Raw genomic sequence first — 17,806 nt, forward strand, 5'->3', positions numbered from 1 at the left:
CCTGCACTTGAACTCAATTCTCCCAGAATACAAAGTACTATATTTTAGTTAAAGAAAAATCCAACAGTGCACCATGGGCAGTTATCAGACTGCAGCAAATCTTTTATTACAAATAATTCTCTACATAATGTCTCCAAGAGTATCAAACACCATTTCATATCTCTAACACAGAGCAGAGCAGGCATTCAGTACTAGAACCAAGTGAGAAGTGTTAAATTTCAAGCTTCTGATCACATCACACGGTGACCAAAGCTTATATGTCATTTTCTCACATTATCCAACTATGCGTCTCATACATCTCATCGTCTCAGTGGAGACAAAAGTTTCTATTTAATATTGTTAAGTGCAGGAAGTTGAGAGAGATAAATTAGTGAAAACACATCGATCTCAATTCAACTCAGTAACAAACAAAAACAGAAGCAAATTTAAATTAGTTGTTTAAGGTGAAAGAGGGAAAGGAAGGCATGGGGTTAAGAGTCAAAACTATAACAAGGCTGGTAGCTATACATGGCATGTGTAGCTCTGGGAACTATTTGCCATGTGATATTTTACGATAAAGTGGCTTTTGTAGATTTTTTTTTTCTTTTTGGTATTGTAAACATGTGTTTAATAGTACCCAAAGTTAATTTAAAACTTTTCAAAGAAAACAAAATTTAAAGCCTTTAAGGCAAACATCCCGCTAAGGAAAACAGAAAGTCATTTATTATAAAACTGTGAGGACACCCAAGCAAGACCCCACTTAAGATTCGTCAGCATGAACTTGAGAGCTTTTGTCCACTGTTCCTCAGAGTTAAACTGGGTTTTGATGGAATAGGAGCCGCCGCTGCCTCCTGTGTCTTCAATCTTGCCTTTTTCCACATCCATCCTGCAGATGGACACAGCAGAGCTCATTAGAAACAGATCTGATTTAAGTCAGTTCAGGCAAATGGGCAGGGACTTAATCATGGGACCATTCACGTCATTTTATCTATTAAAGAACTTGGCAAGAAACGGTAGTGTATTTTGGATTTACTTGAAAGCCAAAAGTCAAGAAGGCTGTCACAAGAGCCTCATTGTCATTTGGAGTACAGGGACAGGACACACACCCAAACAGATGACAAGCCTGGAGCAGAGGGAAAGTGAGGGTTACAGTACTCCTCACTGTTTTCCTAGGCATCCCTGAGCTCATGGGAGGGAAGGGAGCAGAAGAAAAGAAACGCTTTGTTTTGGGGTGAGAGAAGCAGCTCAGCTTTACTCTCTTGAACTAAGGTCTCTATCTATCACCAGGCCCCTACACAATTTGACCAAAGGAAGCATTCCTGCACATTTCCAGGGCCTTAAGGAAAAACCTTCCTGAAATTGGAGACTGGGCAGAAGCTCCATAGCAAGAAAATCTCCCAAACTACCTAAGACAGCATTCTTTTTCTCCAGGAGTCAGGTGGTCACATTCTGTCCTACTTGCAGTATTAGATCAGTCTTTGCTCAGCAGTGTCATGTGATTTTGTACCATTTCTGCTTTCCCTCCATTCATACTATGTTTTGCCTCCATTCTTACTGTCCCTTCAATTCTGCTCCATTTGGTCCCACTCTAGATTCAGTCAGCAATGGGGGATACTGACCTGTAAGGAAGACAGAATCGTGTCTCGCCTTTCTCAACCTCTTCTTTGAACTGCTGCACACAGTCCAGGAAAGCCACCATGGCATGATCAAACTTGTTGTCCCAGAAAAACCGCAACCCTCCAGAACAGTATAATGGCAGCTCCTGCCCAAGAAGAGAGAACTGGCTATGGGTGTGGCACCAGGATGGGCTATCAGAGATTGTTCTCAATCATACCTATCTCTCAAATCATGTTCTTTCTGTATTCCACTGAAAACAGTAACCCTGGGAAAATAACTATGCACCTAGAACGTTTTTATTATCAATGGAAATGTATTAAACATCTACCTCACAGTGATTCCTTCCCCACCCTAGAGCACACATTCTCCTCTGATCTGCCTATATCCCTTCTCAACAGACTGTAAAAAACACTCATTTTCTCTCTAGGCCTCAAAGAACTAATCCTGAACTGGACAAGACATTGGCTCTTCATGAGATATTTGTCTAGGGAGGAAATGGAATAATGTCATTATCAAGAATAAACTGTTTTTTTAGGAGATATAAAAATTCTGTATTCCAGTGAAAATGGAGTTCCCAGAGTACCTTAGATTTGTCTGTCAGAGACTCCAGGTAAGAGTGGTTTCCATAGGGAACAAGTCGATACCTAAAAAGGAGATGGATACAGAGATGGATATAGGGCTCCTCCAAAAGTGATTATTGGGATGTTAGAATCCAATGATTCTGAGACTTCATCCTACCTCTTTTATTATTTCCACCCTCTCTCTCACCTCCCTTTAGGCTCCATGTTTAAGATTTTGCTTACTGAACAAAGTACATATATGATTGTCTGGGGGGAGGAGGGGGGTTTGTGAGTGAATGTCTGTTTTGGTTTAGATTTAAAAACAAAAACTGAAAATAGCTTGCGGAACGCTAAAGTTCTGGAGATACTGGTGGGCTGGGGACCACTGCAGCTCGAGGACTGCTTGCTCAATAGAAAGAGCCCTATGGTGAGCGGAAAACCAGAAACAGAAAGAAAACTCCCAGGCTATTGCGAGTAAGGGTTCCTGCCATAGTGGACAGCAGTACCAGTATGGAGTACAAATTTTATCAAAGACATACCATACCCCAAGAAAGGGCGACATATCTTACCTCTGAAATTTCAGACCCATCTTATTGGCCAGGGCATGGAGCAGCAACACTGTCTGGCCCCAAGCAGCATTAATCTCATTCCATTCCACAGGAACACTGGGCAAGCGACCCAGTCTGAAGTTATTAATTGTGCCAAATTGTCCACTATGCCTATAGAAGGCAAAAGGACAGGGAAAAATACAGGGAGAACTTAAAACTTAGCAACTTCTAAGACTTCCTGCTCTTACCTAAAACATAAATCTCCCTCCTTACTAGTATCTTCAGATTCATATATCCAAGTTCTTCTTGGTACTTTAAATACATGTCTACAATGTGAGTCATCTTTCCACCTGCTGCTCAGATGCCAAAGCAGAAATTGGGGCATTATCCTTGAATGCTCTCTCAGGTCTCTCCCTTCAAGAAAGCATCAAACACTGTTGATTTTACTTCCTAAATCTCTTTAGTCTGTCCACTTCTCTCCAAACTCAATGCCATTACTCTCTTTTTCTATTTAGATTCCTACTAACAAGTTTCCTTACCAAAAATAGTACACTCTTCTCTCAAGTCATTTCTCACATTGCAGGTAAAGTTATCACAAATGCTAATGTAATTATGTCACTTCCCTGCCTAAAATGCTTCAATGGCTCCCACTGCCTTTTATTTTATTTTATTTTTTATTGATTTCAGAGAGGAAGGGAGACGGAAAGACAAACATCAATGATGAGAGAGAATCGTTGATCGGCTGCCTCCTGCACGCCCCACACTAGGGGGTCAAGCCCACAACCCAGGCATGTGCCCTGACCAGGAACTGAACCGTGACCTCCTGGTTCATAGGTTAATGCTCAACCACTGAGCTACACCAGCTGGGCTACCACTGCCTTTTGGATAAAGTCCAAATCCCTTCATGATACCTACAAGGTACTTTAGGAACTGGTAACTCTCCAGTTTCATATCCTGTCATTCTCCCCTTTACACTCTAGTCACAATAAGCTCCTTTCAGTTCTCTGAATTCACCACTCCCACTTTCCTCTGTTTCTTTGCACATGATGTTCTCTCTGACAGGAACAACCCGCTCCTCTGCAGACTTCTATTCACATCTCAGCTTAAACATCAACCTCCTCTGAGGGAAAACTTTCCATGTGGCCTGCTCACATTGGGTGAAGTGCCCTTATGTGTTCCCACAGCACCCTAGATTAACCATTATCAATCTGTATTACAAGTGCCTATTACTTTTTCATCTCTTCCACTAGATTATAAACAACTAGAAGGTAGAATGCATATTGTTTGCTGTTGCCATCCTAGTGCTTAGAATAGTGCCTGCCACACAGTAGATGCTCATAGATACTAGTTAAATGGATAAAACATCAAGTAAATTAATACATGACTGACCCTACAGGTAAGAAATCAGCTCCAGGCAGAGGACCAGAATTTCATGTGGCTGGAGGACTCAGATCTGTCCCTTTCCTTGGAAGAATGGATGGCACCAAGCTCTAGAATTCCAACCCCCTGATTTTACCTAGCCCATCCTAAGGATGGAAAAAAACTAGATGGGATGAAAATGATATACAGTCCTATTTCGCAGGAGGTGGGCACCCTCACTTAGTGGTCAACAGCTAAGGTCCAGATATGTAGTGCTTTCCAGACACTCCTCACCCTCCAGCCCTCATTACCAAATGTGGAAGGTTGCATTAAAGACGTTGGTTTTCTTCAGCTTGTCCAGCTGCATCTGGGCATAACGCATCTGGTTTTCTACACTCTTCAGCTCATCATCCAGTTCCAGCTGTTGTCGTTTAAATTCACTGTATTCCCTCTGATACCTGTGAGCAGCCAAAGTGGCCATTGAAGACTGTTAGTTTGGGGGCTAAAATTTCTCTGTTATCACCCTCCTTAAGGACTTCTTCTTAGTGATTATGGTTATATCTAGTTACAGCATCACTGAGATTTGTCACAGATCTGTCACACTCAAAGAACATACTTGCCCCGGTTGTTTTGCCTGGGAGGGACAGGAATGTCTAAAATTCCAGCTGCCCATTTGCAAAAAGGGGAGGAAGAAAGGACTCTTCCAAACCAGGCCAAACACCTCTCGATGTCTGACCTTTTCCAGAATCAAGGTGAAATGTGTCAAGAGTGGCTTCTTCATGGCTTGGCCATAACTGAACTCCTATAACTTCACCTCTGCATTCTTATTGTCCTTTAAACAGTAAACACCATTTCCAATGAAACTTGTTACACTGCTCTGTGAAAAATTAACTTTTTGTTCTGTCCTTCACTTCCCCTATTTCAGTTAACGTGGACACTATGTCTCCTCCAATAGACAGAGGGTCCTCTCAGGTCGAGAGCACCAAGGAAATTTTTGAGCTGAGAAGGAATGAATGTGGGCCAATATGCTCATCTCTCCAGAGCAGGATGCTGGGTGCAGAGGCTGGCTTACCCAGTGAGCCCCGTTCCCTACAGCACAGAGCTGTGACTACAGCCCTGGCTCTCCACTCTCTATTAATCAACATACTTTTTTTACTTAGTCATGCTGACCCTTCATACGTAACTCTTCAAACAAATCTGAAGAAACAGGGCCTGGAAACAATATGCAGGATCCAGAGCAGACATGCTGCAGAGTGACAGCTGAATGCAGCTTACAAACTAATCAGACACATTCAGCTGGAAGCCATTTCCCCTCCTGGAGCTTTCCGGGCAGGAAATTAGAAGCGCAGGGTGATCACTTACTGAGCCTCCTCCTGATCCAGTCTCTCAGCTTCAGCCTGGACCTTTTCGAGATTTTCTGCCACTAGTTTACGGTTCTTTTCCACATCTTCCAGCTCCTGAATCAGCCTCTCCTCCTCTAATGCCAGCTCCTTTAGCTCCATCTGTAGCTGTTCACTGTCATCCTCATTCATTTGCTCTAAGATCTCCAAACAGCGCCTGCCAAGGACAGAGAGTATGCTTGCAGAAGGAACCTGTTATTCTGTTTACCTGAGTTGAGCATAGCTCTTGGGTAAGAACCAGGCAGTTTCAGAGCAGTGACGGCTCTAAGACCCAGATGTCAGTGTCCAGGCCCTGGCTCTTCAGGCACTCACTTGTAGTTCTGACACTCATTTTCAGTGACGTTGAGCTGAGTGTCCAGCTGGTCTAACAGGGTATCTGTGCATTCCTCACACAGTGGGTGATCCACATCTGTCTGGCCTGACATGATGTCAAAAAGGTCCCCAGTTACCTGGAAGTATGGGAGAGTAAGGGTAGGGCCTGCCCCATGCTACCTGCCCAGACAACCCCTCTACCAGCCATGCCCACTGCTTGATGCTGGAATGAGGCCGACTTGCCTTCAGTCTTCGGCTGAGGTTCTCCATGGTTCCGCCATCAGATGCCTCCCCAATCAGAGTGAAGCTGTTGGCACTTTCCGTAGACATCATCCTGCAGACAGCCCCCCGCCCATGGGCCACATGAGGGAGCAGAGAGGCCTCCTCCACCTACTGCGGTGCCAGTGGCAGAGACTCTCAAGCACCAGCTGAGGGGCCTCAAGGTGCATACCCACTCCTAGCCCGACTGACCTCCCAAGGGTACCTCTCTCCCAAGGGAAGGCCATGCTGGTCTTCCACAGGGGCACTCAGCACGAAGGTTGGCCTGGACAGACTAAGGAGGGAGAGGGGGCATCAAAAACTGATGTGTGTGTCTATAATAGAAAAGGAAGGAGAATCCGGAAAGACCATTTTTTAATATTACACCCCTTGACAGCCACCTTCACATGCATCAATAACTAAGAACCTGAGCATATAACATTAGCTATTCTTAAACTTTTCAAGAGCCCATCTCTTTTATTAGTCAATCACTCCCTGGACTTTTCTCACTTCTTTATCATGAGAGTTATTGTCTCTTTCCACGTGTAAATGGCTACAGGAAAAACTCAATTAGTATTGGAAGGTGATGGGCCAGTATAAGGGAATGCATCTTTTTTGGAGGAGCCAAAAGGCTGGGTGATAATACATTTCTATCACCTGGCTCCAGGTCTCAATTGTGGGTTCCATTAAAATTCTACTAGTCTTTGGCAAGGAGCAGGGGGCTGAGGAGTAGTAGGCACCTGGCTGGGGGGATGAATCTGCGAGAGACACCATCCTGACGAGTTTCAATAAATGGCTCCTGGGAACGAAATAAGAGGGCATTAGAATTTTGGCAGCTTAGAACTATTTGGCTTTACCCTTGACTGACAACCACAAGACGATAAACCAGAGACTTAACTGGGCATTACCTAGACTTTCCTTAAATACTAAGAAAGGACGCCGGGTGCAGACACACCCCAAGTCCCATTTGATTTTTTTATGGGGAACAGCATTCCCTATGTTATATTCAATTGTAATTAAATACGCATTTTCTCAACACTTACTACTCAGGGGTAAGGGCGAGATGCCCTAAATATCATGGCACAAGGAAAAAGCCAGATCAGACTACAATGAAGTTTGGCATGGCAAAGAAAAAAGTAGGTCATTTATATGTTTTAAATACATTGATATAATTTATATGTGATCAAAAACTTATATCTGTCTTTGGCAATGAAAATGATCACTGAAGTTATCACAGTTTAAAAATGACATGTTCTCAAAAAAAAAAGAGACATGTTCTTTAACAATGACAATACCCCCTGACTAGGGTAATCATATAATTTGTTGCTGAAACCATGATACTTTTGAGAATGGAGAGGAGAGGATATTAATAATTAGGACAACGGATGTAAACCAGGAATGCCCTGAGATGACCTAGATATATAAGTCATCCCATCTCTCACCTATAATGGCTTATAACTCTGCATCAAATAAAGAACCTCTCTCTACGTTTTTAAATGGATGACTCTTTCAGTAACCCTGTAACCTCAAGTACCTCCAATGATCCACAGTGGCTTGATCATGTAGAATGCCTCGTTAACCAGAGATCCCGAAAGTTTGTGGGCTCTAGAAGCACCAAGTACCCTGCAGAAACCCGGTTTGTATTCCAGTGTTTCCTACCTCTCCTGAGTTACCCTCTTCCTCCTGGGTCTCTCCTGATTTCACCTGGGCTGTGGCAAGTAGTGGAGCTAAGGGCAAGGAAAACATTGAGTCAGAAAGAATCTTATCAAAGGAGTGGGTATAAAAGTATAGAAAAAGGCCCTGGCTGGCACCTCAGTGGTTAGAACATCAGCACCCACATCAAGGGCACAAACCTGGATTGCAGGTTTGATCCCTGGTCCCAGGAGGCAACCAATCGATGTGTCTCTCTCACATCAATGTTTCTCTCTCTCCCTCCCTGCCTTCCATTCTCTCTGGAAATTAATGGGAAAAAAATATCCTTGGGTGAGGATTAACAGCAATAACAAAAAAGTATAGAAAAAGAATTGGAATTATACTCATAACCACCCCCACCTATACCTTTTTCTTAAAGTACCATTTACACAAAAAAGAATCTTTTCTTTACACTCATTAAATGAGATTAAAGAGTTATTAAATTTTTTCCAAAATAACCTAAACATATAAAAGGCTAATATGCTAAGTGTCCTTCCCTCCATCCAGGTAATGACGTTAAGTAGCAACACCCGGCTTCCTCTCCCTAGTGACGACTAGCCTCCTTGCAGTTTCTTCATAGCCAGGTGCAAACATTTCACACTTTAACCAAATGTCTGTGAAGCGTTTTCCCATGCCTCATCTCATTTGATCCTCACAGAAGTCCTGGAGTAGGTAAATAGGAGACTTGGTGGAATCCTATTTTCTTTTCATTAGCCAGAAAACAGAGATTTAGAAAGCTTAGAAACTTGACCCGACTGAAAAGAAGTAAGAAATGCTGGACCTTGAAAATGACGTCAGATTTTCTCACTGCACAGAATATAGTCAAACACTGCTGCAGTTAAATATTTTACACTTTGTTCTCCCTTTGTGATCTACAATAATAATCTGCTTTGGTTGATATTTACTGCTGTGTTGCTGACAATTACCTGAAAGAGAAGTTGGGGTGCTTCACTGGGCTGGAAAAAGTTTAGCTACATCAGAAAGCAGGTCTAATTAAGCAAGTTTATTCTATATCTATAAAAGGCTAAGTTGACTCGTGATACATATAAAGCTCTCGCTGGTGCCAATCGCATGCATGTGTTTCGATCTGTCATTGTCGATGACAGAATTTGGTTGACACTTCTATTATAGAGAAAGGGCGAATAGCGATATTAAAATATTTCTTCTAATTAATTTTCTTCCAATGTGCATGAATCTGTGCACCGAGCCACTAGTGATATTATGGTTATGTTTTTAAAGATGCCTTATCTTTCAAAAATAGTTACAAAATATTAACTGTATTTATGTTTGGGATTTACTTCAAAATAATTTGGACCTTAGCTGGTGCTCAGTGGTTAGAGCATTGGCCCACAGACTGAAGGGTCAGTCAAGGGCATGCGCTTTGGTTGCAGGCTCGATCCCCTGCCTCAGTGTGCAGGAGGCAACCAATTGATGTGTCTCTCTCACATTGATGTTTCTCTCTGTCCCCTCTTTTTCCTTCCCTTCCACTCTGAAAATCAATGGGAAAATATCCTCCCCTAAAAAAAAAAATCCTATATAATAAAACTCTAATATGCAAATCAACTGAACATAATAACCAGTCATTATGATGCGCACTGACAACCAGAGGGCAGACATTCAACACGGGAGCTGCCCCCTGATGGTCAGTGAGCTCCCACAGGGGGAGCACAGCTCAGCCAGAAGTCAGGCTCACAGCTGGTGAGCACAGTGGCAGTGGCGGGAGCCTCTCCCACCTCCGCGGTAGCGCTAAGGACCGAGCCTAAGCCGGCAGTAGGACATCCCCTGAGGGGTCCCGGACTGTGAGAGGACACAGGTTGGGCTGAGAGGACACCCCCCCCCAAGTGCACAAATGTCCTGCACTGGGCCTCTAGTATGTATCTATAATAATAATAATAATAATAATAATAATAATAATAAAAGTGTAATATGTCAATTAGAAGGGACAACCTCCTTCCGGACAACCTTCCGGATGAAGCTGGGGCTGGGGGTGGGACTGCGAGGGAAACCCGGGTTCTGGGTGCCAGGGAAGCCGGTGCTGGCAGCCAGGGGAAGGAAGGCCTACTCTTGCATGAATTTCATGCACCAGGTCTCTAATGTATACATATATATGTGTATACACACACACACACACACACACACACACACACACACACACATATCCTCCAGTGAGGATTAAAAAAAAGAATGTTAAAAATAATTTGGGCTCTTGCTGATTTGGCTCAGTGGCTAGAGCGTCAGCCTGTAGACTGAAGGATCCTGGGTTCGACTCCGGTCAGGGGTACATGCTCGGGTTTCAGGCTCAGTCCCCAATGGGGGGCGTGCAGGAGGTGGCCAGTCAATGATTCTCTCTCATCATTGATGTTTCTATCTCTCTCTCCCTCTCCGTTCCTCTCTGGAATCAATAAACATATATTTTAAAAATAATAATAAAATTAAAAAAAATAATTTGAGGTGGGAGAATAGATGGGGCTAAATGGAACATTATTAAATATGCATTAATAATTGTTGAAGGTAGGTGTTTTTTTTTTTGTTTTTTGTTTTTTTTTAAATATATTTTATTGATTTTTCACAGAGAGGAAGGGAGAGAGATAGAGAGAGTTAGAAACATCGATGAGAGAGAAACATCGATCAGCTGCCTCTTGCACATCCCCCATCGGGGATGTGCCCGCAACCCAGGTACATGCCCTTGACCGGAATCGAACCTGGGACCCCTCAGTCCGCAGGCCGACGCTCTATCCACTGAGCCAAACCGGTTTCGGCGAAGGTAGGTGTTTTTAACAAACTGAAAAAACTAAGTAAGTGGGGATGGGAGGTGAGTGAAGATACAGAGAACACAAGAATGAGAGAATGTAGCTAGTTGTTGAAACTACGTGATGAATACAAGGGAGTTCATTATGCTATTCTCTTGGCTATATATTTAAATTTTTTCCATAATAAAAAGTTTAAAATATATTAAAGAATTAATTCTCCTCAGAGAGAGAAATCAGGTAGTAACATTAGCTAACACTTACTGAGTATTATTTGCCCAGCATATTCCTAAGTATTTATGTTCCTTGTCATATTTGATTCTTAAAACTACCTTGAGATTGTTTTATGTCTTACTAATAAAGAAACCGGGACCTAGAGAGGTGGTGTAACTTGCAAAAAGTCACTCAGGCCCTAACCGGTTTGGCTCAGTGGGTAGAGCGTCGGCCTGCGGACTGAGGGGTCCCAGGTTCGATTCCGGTCAAGGGCATGTGCCTTGGTTGCGGGCACATTCCCAGTGGGGGGCGTGCAGGAGGCAGCTGATCGATGTTTCTCTCTCATTGATGTTTCTAACTCTCTATCCGTCTCCTTTCCTCTCTGTAAAAATTCAATAAAATATATTAAAAAAAAAAAAAAGTCACTCAGCTAGTAAATGACGGCCAGGATTTAAATCCAAGCAGGCTGTCTCCAGATCCTTGAGCTTATTTTTTTAATGCGTTTTTTTTTTAACTGACTTTTAGAGAGATAGTAAGGGAGACAGATAGAAACACTGACGAGAGAGGGACATCATCTGACGGGAATCGAACCCCAAGACCTCTTGACGCTCAACTGCTGAGCCACAGGGGCCAGGCTCCTTGAGCTTATTTTAACTGCTTATTCAGTTTTCTCTTTTAAAAACTGTATCTCACTTCCTGGGTCTATGAGAATTGTTCCTCCATTTACGAGCTGTTGACCACTGGGTAAGTCACTTAAGTTTTCTGAGCCTCAACTCCTCATTTGTAAAATGATCCCTACGGGTTGTTGCAGGGGCTAAACTAAGTAAAGCATGCAATGCACTTGGTACATGGTAAGTCCTCAAAATGTGCCCTTTATTATTACATATACGTACATATTCCTTTACTCTGAAAGAGCAGGAGTAAGAAAACTACGGACCTTTCCTTGCTATACAAAGCTCTCCGAGACGCACTGAGTCAGGAGTCCTTTACGTTCCGGATAAGAAAAGAGGGAGCCAGAGAGATTAAGTGACTTTCCTAGGTTTACACGGGAGTCTGTGGCGGACTACACGGACAGACACCTTAAGACCTACATCTCCAAAGCTGCCCACTTTCAACGATTTTGACCACCCTCTTTGCAAGGGTCTCGCTGACCTGTGAGCTCCTGGATGGTGACACGGTCCAGGATCTTGAAGCTCGTGTCCAGTTTTAGGGGCTGGCTGCAGCGCTGGCACACGAAGCTCACCTGCATGGTGCTGCTGGACGTCTTAGATCCCTCCATCCCTGCGGCGATGGAGAGGAGGCGATATTAGGGAGAATCGGCGCCCTAGAATCCCGGGTCTGGGGCTACTGAAGGGGGAAAATCCCGCCCGCGCCGTTCTCTCTAGGGACGGTACGATAGCAAGTGGACCTGCTTCCGGGGCAGCCCCGGCAAAAGCAGTTTACAGCCCAGTCAGGGACGGGCTCCCAGGCTCCCTTCTCCGGTCGCGGTTCAGCCCTCGTTCTTCACCTCGGAGTCCGGAGCCCGCCACCCTGGTCCGGTCTACCGCGGGGGCACTACGGCCTCCGGGCTGCCCTGGAGGGAGGCCTCCAGAACTGCCATCGTCCTGTCTTCAGCTACTTCCCGGTGGGCCAGGGGAGGACTTCCGCCCTGACCGGATGTGACGCCACGACGGCGTCAGCTGCAGGAGGAGCCAGTAGGCCGGTCCAGATCCACCCGCTTTCGGGCCGGGCTGCGGCCCCTAGAGGCTGAGCTGGGAAACGCGGCCGGCGGCGGGTGAGCGTAGGTTGCCTGGGGAAGTGGAAGGGCCGAGCAGGGAGAGATGGAGGAGTCTCTGCCATTCTCTAATTCAGTGACTTTTCTTTAGATTTGTCACTTCTGAGCGGAGCCACTTTAGTTCTTTCTGCAGTATCAGTTTTAAAAATTTCTCCTTGGGAGAGCTGGGCTTTCTTTCAAAAGCCCCCGAGTGAGTGGTAGACACACTTGGAGGGGAGGTAAACTTTGTGTTTATATTATAATGTAATGGGGTGACCCGCGGAGACGACCACCAGGGACTCAGATCAAAATGTAGGAACCTTTATTAAGCTGGACAGCGACTACAGTTACAGCACCCTGCCGAAGCAGAGGCTGAATTGCAGCCCCGACCAGATGCAGAAGCAAGCTTTTATTCACAAAAACCACAAAACGGTTGGCTAAACACACACAAAGTTCGTCGCTCTATTTCTCAACACAAGATACAGACTCAGCCAAACCGGTTTGGCTCAGTGGATAGAGCGTCGGCCTGCGGACTGAAGGGTCCCAGGTTCGATCCTGGTCAAGGGCATGTACCTTGGTTGCCGGCACATCCCCAGTAGGGGGTGTGCACGAGGCAGCTGATAGATCTCTCTCATCGATGTTTCTAACTCTCTGTCCCTCTCCTTTCTTCTCTATTAAAAAATCAATAAAATATTTTTTTTTAAAAAAGATACAGACTCATACCTTTGAAAGATCACAGGTTACAGGCTCATACCTTTGAAAGGTCACAGGTTACAGGCTCATACCTTTGAAAGGTCACAGGTTACAGGCTCATACCTTTGAAAGATCACAGGTTACAGGCTCATACCTTTGAAAGGTCACAGGTTACAGGCCCATACCTTTGAAAGGTCACAGGTTACAGGCTCATACCTTTGAAAGGTCACAGGCTCGCCCTAACCTGTTTGGCTCAGTGGGTAGAGCGTTGGCTTGCAGACTGAAAGCTCCCAGGTTTGATTCTAGTCAAGGGCATGTACCTTGGTTGCTGGCACATCCCCAGTAGGAGGTGTGTAGGAGGCAGCTGATTGATGTTTCTCTCTCATCGATGTTTCTAACTCTCTATCCCTCTCCCTTCCTCTCTGTAAAAAATCAATAAAATATATTTAAAAAATAAAAGAAAGGTCACAGGCTCATACCTTTGAAAGGTTAGGTTCCCGGAGCCCGTCACCCCTGGCTAAACCGTGACCTGCTTGTAAAAAATGTTAAGAGGGAGCTGTGATCTTTGCAACAGAGCCAGAGACTGCGATGACCTAATTTAACTGTAACCTTCTATTGTTCCTATGCCCTGGGGCGTTTATTACATTCCCTACTGGTCTTTTACGGAAATCAAATCATTGATTCTGCTTCCTGCCAGCCTTCTTTAGGGATTTGTTGGTAGTGAGTGCCCCAGGCCTCACTGTCCTGGTAAACCAGAGTAGTGAGTCAGTGGTCTTCCATGGGGCTAAGGTTTCACAGCCCCAAGAGGCACAGTAAAAGTCATCTTCACCCCCACACTCCGGGGGCCCTTCTCGGGGGCAGACATAGTGCTGGGTTCACCATAGGTAAGGCTTCCACACCCATATGTCTGTGTCAGGGGCCCTGAGGTGGTGGCCTTCCCAATGATTTTAGGCTGAGTCTGCCTAGCAAACAGTTCTAAATCACCAGGGTGGCTGCGGACTTCAGCTCCATTTTCCTCCACTTTGCTCCTGGGAGTTTAGTTGTTTTTTTTAGTGTATTAGAATTCTTTATTCTTAGAAACCTCAATCCTTTAATGACTACCAAAAGTGAACAATCAGCATTTTTATATTAATATTTATGCTGCTCTCCCTCCTAGATTTTTCCTCTTTACTCTTAGAGGATCTTAAGTCCTCCTCCTTTACTACTCTTGATTTCTCCGACCAATCCCCTGTCCAGTTGTTTGTCTCCCTTTAAACAGTGAGAGTTTCGGAGAAAATCACAGACTACTACTGTCTTCCCTCCCGGAGGCTGGGATCCTACCTGTGGAGAAAAATGATTCTTAGTAGGCCTGGAAAAGATAGCAGATGAGGATAAGGGAGTATAGGAAGATTTTTTGCAAACTGAAAGCCTGGAGGGCCTCTTGAAAGAAAAGATCTTTAATCCAGTTACAGATGCTGTCAGAATCAGGATGAGGGAGGAAGGGAAAGACCAGGTTATGTCTCTATGAGAATCCTAATCAAATGGCAAGTCAAACAAAACATACAACCAGGGTTAACGGGGTCCATAGACAGTTAAATAACAAGTTCTTTGTTCTTTGAAATTTACCACTTTGTTAATTTGCTAAGCAAATAGTTAACTTGAAAAGACTTCTCTTGCTTTTCTTACAAGCAATCTCAGAACCAAGCAATCTTGGAACCTAGCAGCCTTTGTTTTAACCTTTAAATCTACCCCAGAACTTCAAAATTTCAATTTAATAAAGCGAATTTACAACCCAGCCAGGTAAGAGCAACTGATAGACAGAAATTTTTATTAGCTAAGTGGGCTGATTCCCTCGGTAATAGTGAGCAAAAGACTGAGAAAAAGAAATCTCACAGCTGCTAGAGACTTTTGCAGACCATTACGGGTCCAGCCCAAACGTTTAGCCAGACGAATCAACAGAAATGCAGAATAAATCAAAGTAGCTCTCACTTCACAGAGACCAGTTAATGAGCAGCCAAGACAGACAAATACCCGTACTCACACTCTCTCAGTAGACTAGCCCAGACTGGAGCTGAGCAGATAAATGAAACAATGCCCAACTCCCCAGATAGGCATGGGGGCACTCCTAGCACCCAGGTCCCAGAACAGAATTCTTGACCAACGTCTTGGTGAGAACCTACCGGAGGAGTTAAGACTGTGTCCAGTCCCCCTTCTCGGTAGCAAATTAGCTAGTCACACACAAACAAACAGCTGTTCACTCATAATTCCTCAATCGAATCTCCTTTTTAAATTTTTCAACATGCAATTGAGAACAGTGGGTTTACTTTTTCCCGACCCCATGATGATCGGTGGCGAGAGACAGACAAGGGAGGGGGTGACCTGTTTTCACAGATCCTCATGCAGATGCCCGCCTGGAAGCGTCCCTTGGGAGTTTAGATTCGTCTTAGCTAAGGTGCACCCGTATAAACCCCGGGCCTGGTCACCTCCACGTGGGGGTGAGTCACCGTTATGCCATATGACGAATCGTGGAACCGCAGGCTGGGGCCCACTCAGACTCCGTAACCAAAGTCGTGGAGCCACACAAAGGAGAGGAGAGGGCAGGCCCTCTCCCTCCACACTCACACACTTTCACCAGACATTCGCTCAGAGTTTAAACAATCTATCCAATTCCTAACTAATTCCCAATTCCTTACTAATTGCCTAAGGGAGCTCTATGGCTTCCCGGGAGGTGATCAAGCTCCCCTCCCACTCACTTGGAGTGGGCTTGACTGATAGGGGGTCGACAAAGACGACTGACCCTAACCCATTTTGACAAAGACAAAAAAGAACAAAGACAAAACAAACCAGACAAATGCAACCTAAGGTTGCCCAGACCAGGCCCCCCAGACGCAGTCGAATCCGGGTGGTCGGACTCCGAGGTTCCGCTGCGTCCAGCCCTCTTTTGAGTCCTAAAGGAAACGTTCCACAGACAGATACCAGATTCTTACCTCCCCGCTGGAGGTCCAGGTGGCTCACTGTTTTCGGATTGCAGTTTTGGGAGGAAAACACTCCGCCTCCCTGGGACCCGGGACGGAGACTGGAGTGTCCTCGCCTGGGGCGTCTGGGGTGTCCACAGACAACTTGGCCGGAGTGGATCTCACTGGAGCCTCCAAATGTAATGGGGTGACCCACGGAGATGACCACCAGGAACTCAGATCAAAATTTGGGAACCTTTATTAAGCTGGCCAGCGACTACAGTTACAGCACCCTGCCGAAGCAGAGGCTGAATTGCAGCCCCGACCAGATGCAGAAGCAAGCTTTTATTCACAAAAACCACAAAACGATTGGCTAAACACACACAGAGTTCGTCACTCTATTTCTCAACACAAGATACATACCTTTGAAAGGTCACAGGTTACAGGCTCATACCTTTCTTTGAAAGGTCACAGGCTCATACCTTTGAAAGGTTAGGTTCCCAGAGCCCATCACCCCTGGCTAAACTGTGACCTGCTTGTAAAAACGTTAAGAGGGAGCTGTGGTCTTTGCACAGGGCCAGAGACTGCGATGACCTAATTTAACTGTAACCTTCTATTGTGCCTATGCCCTGGGGCATTTATTACAATAAAATTTCAATTATTAATTAGAGAAAGTCGAGCACTTCAGATATTGAAACATATAAAGATGTTATAAAATATAAAACTAAAACATTTTTATCTTGATGCAGGAATAGAGAGATCAATTAAACAGAACAGAGTTCAAAAATAGACCAAGTATACAGGGGGATTTAGTATGTGATAAAGCTAGTCTTTCAAATCAGTGAGGAAATGATCTACTTAATAAGGGATGAGTGGGGCCTAAGAGCCTTGTAGATAGTAGTGAGCTGAATCTTCTACTTCACTACTTACACCAAAAGAGGTTTGTAGTTATCCACAAATTTAAGCATAAAAAACATGATGATTAAAAGTACCAGATGAAAGCATGTGTGAAAATTTTTAATAATCCTGGAGTGGAGAAGGACATGAAAATCAGAAGCCAAAAAAGGGGAATATTGAATTTTACTCCTTAGAAATAAAAACTTTTGGAACTGAAAAAAAAATTACAAAAGAAAAATGTGGAAAAAAGTTTCAGCTCATAAAATAGAAGGCAAATTTCCTTTAAATGCATAATTCTATACAATCAATAAATTTACCAATAGGCCAGTATGAAATGGGCAAAGCATATGAAAAAGCATATCACAGAAACAAATGGTTGATAAAGAAATAAAAAGACTTTACTTAGGGCATCCATAGACCTCAAAGGACCTTTTCTTTAGATCATACTCCTCAGATAATCTTCATCCCACCCTTTTTTTCTTAAAGAATATTTTTAAAGCTTAAATTTGTATATTAATTTAGGACTTTATTTAGAAGTATAGGCTGTCTTTGGTGGCAGCAGTATATTCTGAAATGTTTCATAGATATTTATATTTTTGAGTAAAGATGGTGTTGCTGAACGACAAAATAAAAGAAAGAAAAAGATGTTTCATTTCACTTGTAGTTAAGTCAATTGAAATTACACTTCAGGGAGGCATTCCTCATTTATGAGATTGGTAAAGGCTGAACCAGTTGATAATATCCACTGTTGATGAGCATTTGGGGAACTCTAGAATACTGTTGGCTGGAAGTATAAATTAGTATCATAGGGGATTGCTTAAAAAATTATGGTATAATTCATTAGC

At 44.0% G+C, this 17,806-nt stretch overlaps 1 protein-coding gene across 2 annotated transcripts; it reads right to left on the reverse strand.

Annotated features, from left to right (window-relative positions):
- Positions 1 to 67: 67 nt before the first annotated feature.
- Positions 68 to 12,339, reverse strand: BECN1 (beclin 1). Of its 2 annotated transcripts, XM_081109778.1 has the most exons (13): positions 12,193 to 12,316; positions 11,838 to 11,966; positions 7,693 to 7,760; positions 6,774 to 6,832; positions 6,260 to 6,328; positions 6,019 to 6,109; positions 5,776 to 5,912; positions 5,426 to 5,620; positions 4,375 to 4,521; positions 2,726 to 2,875; positions 2,180 to 2,240; positions 1,599 to 1,741; positions 68 to 865 (listed from the first exon to the last, which is right to left on the reverse strand). In XM_081109778.1, exons 2-13 carry the CDS (start codon positions 11,962 to 11,964, stop codon positions 697 to 699), a joined length of 1,416 nt encoding a protein of 471 aa, XP_080965904.1. In that variant the 5' UTR covers positions 11,965 to 11,966; positions 12,193 to 12,316; the 3' UTR covers positions 68 to 696. The 2 variants fall into 2 exon arrangements, with proteins under 2 accessions (XP_080965904.1, XP_080965905.1); XM_081109779.1 differs by lacking the exon at positions 6,260 to 6,328 and having other exon boundaries at positions 12,193 to 12,339.
- Between the last annotated feature and the right edge of the window lie 5,467 nt (positions 12,340 to 17,806).

The sequence above is a fragment of the Myotis nattereri genome (assembly GCF_964212035.1).
Source record: "Myotis nattereri genome assembly, chromosome: 16".
In the NCBI taxonomy this organism is placed as follows: domain Eukaryota; kingdom Metazoa; phylum Chordata; class Mammalia; order Chiroptera; family Vespertilionidae; genus Myotis; species Myotis nattereri.

Bases quoted from the DNA above. Each gene is read 5' to 3' on its own strand.
- BECN1 (XM_081109778.1), bottom strand. From the start codon at position 11,964: ATGGAGGGATCTAAGACGTCCAGCAGCACCATGCAGGTGAGCTTCGTG. The intron at 5,913-6,018 runs GCAAGTCGGCCT...CCATACTTCCAG, and splicing joins ACCTCAGCCGAAGACTGAAG to GTAACTGGGGACCTTTTTGA. The intron at 5,621-5,775 runs GTGAGTGCCTGA...TGTCCTTGGCAG, and splicing joins AATGAGTGTCAGAACTACAA to GCGCTGTTTGGAGATCTTAG.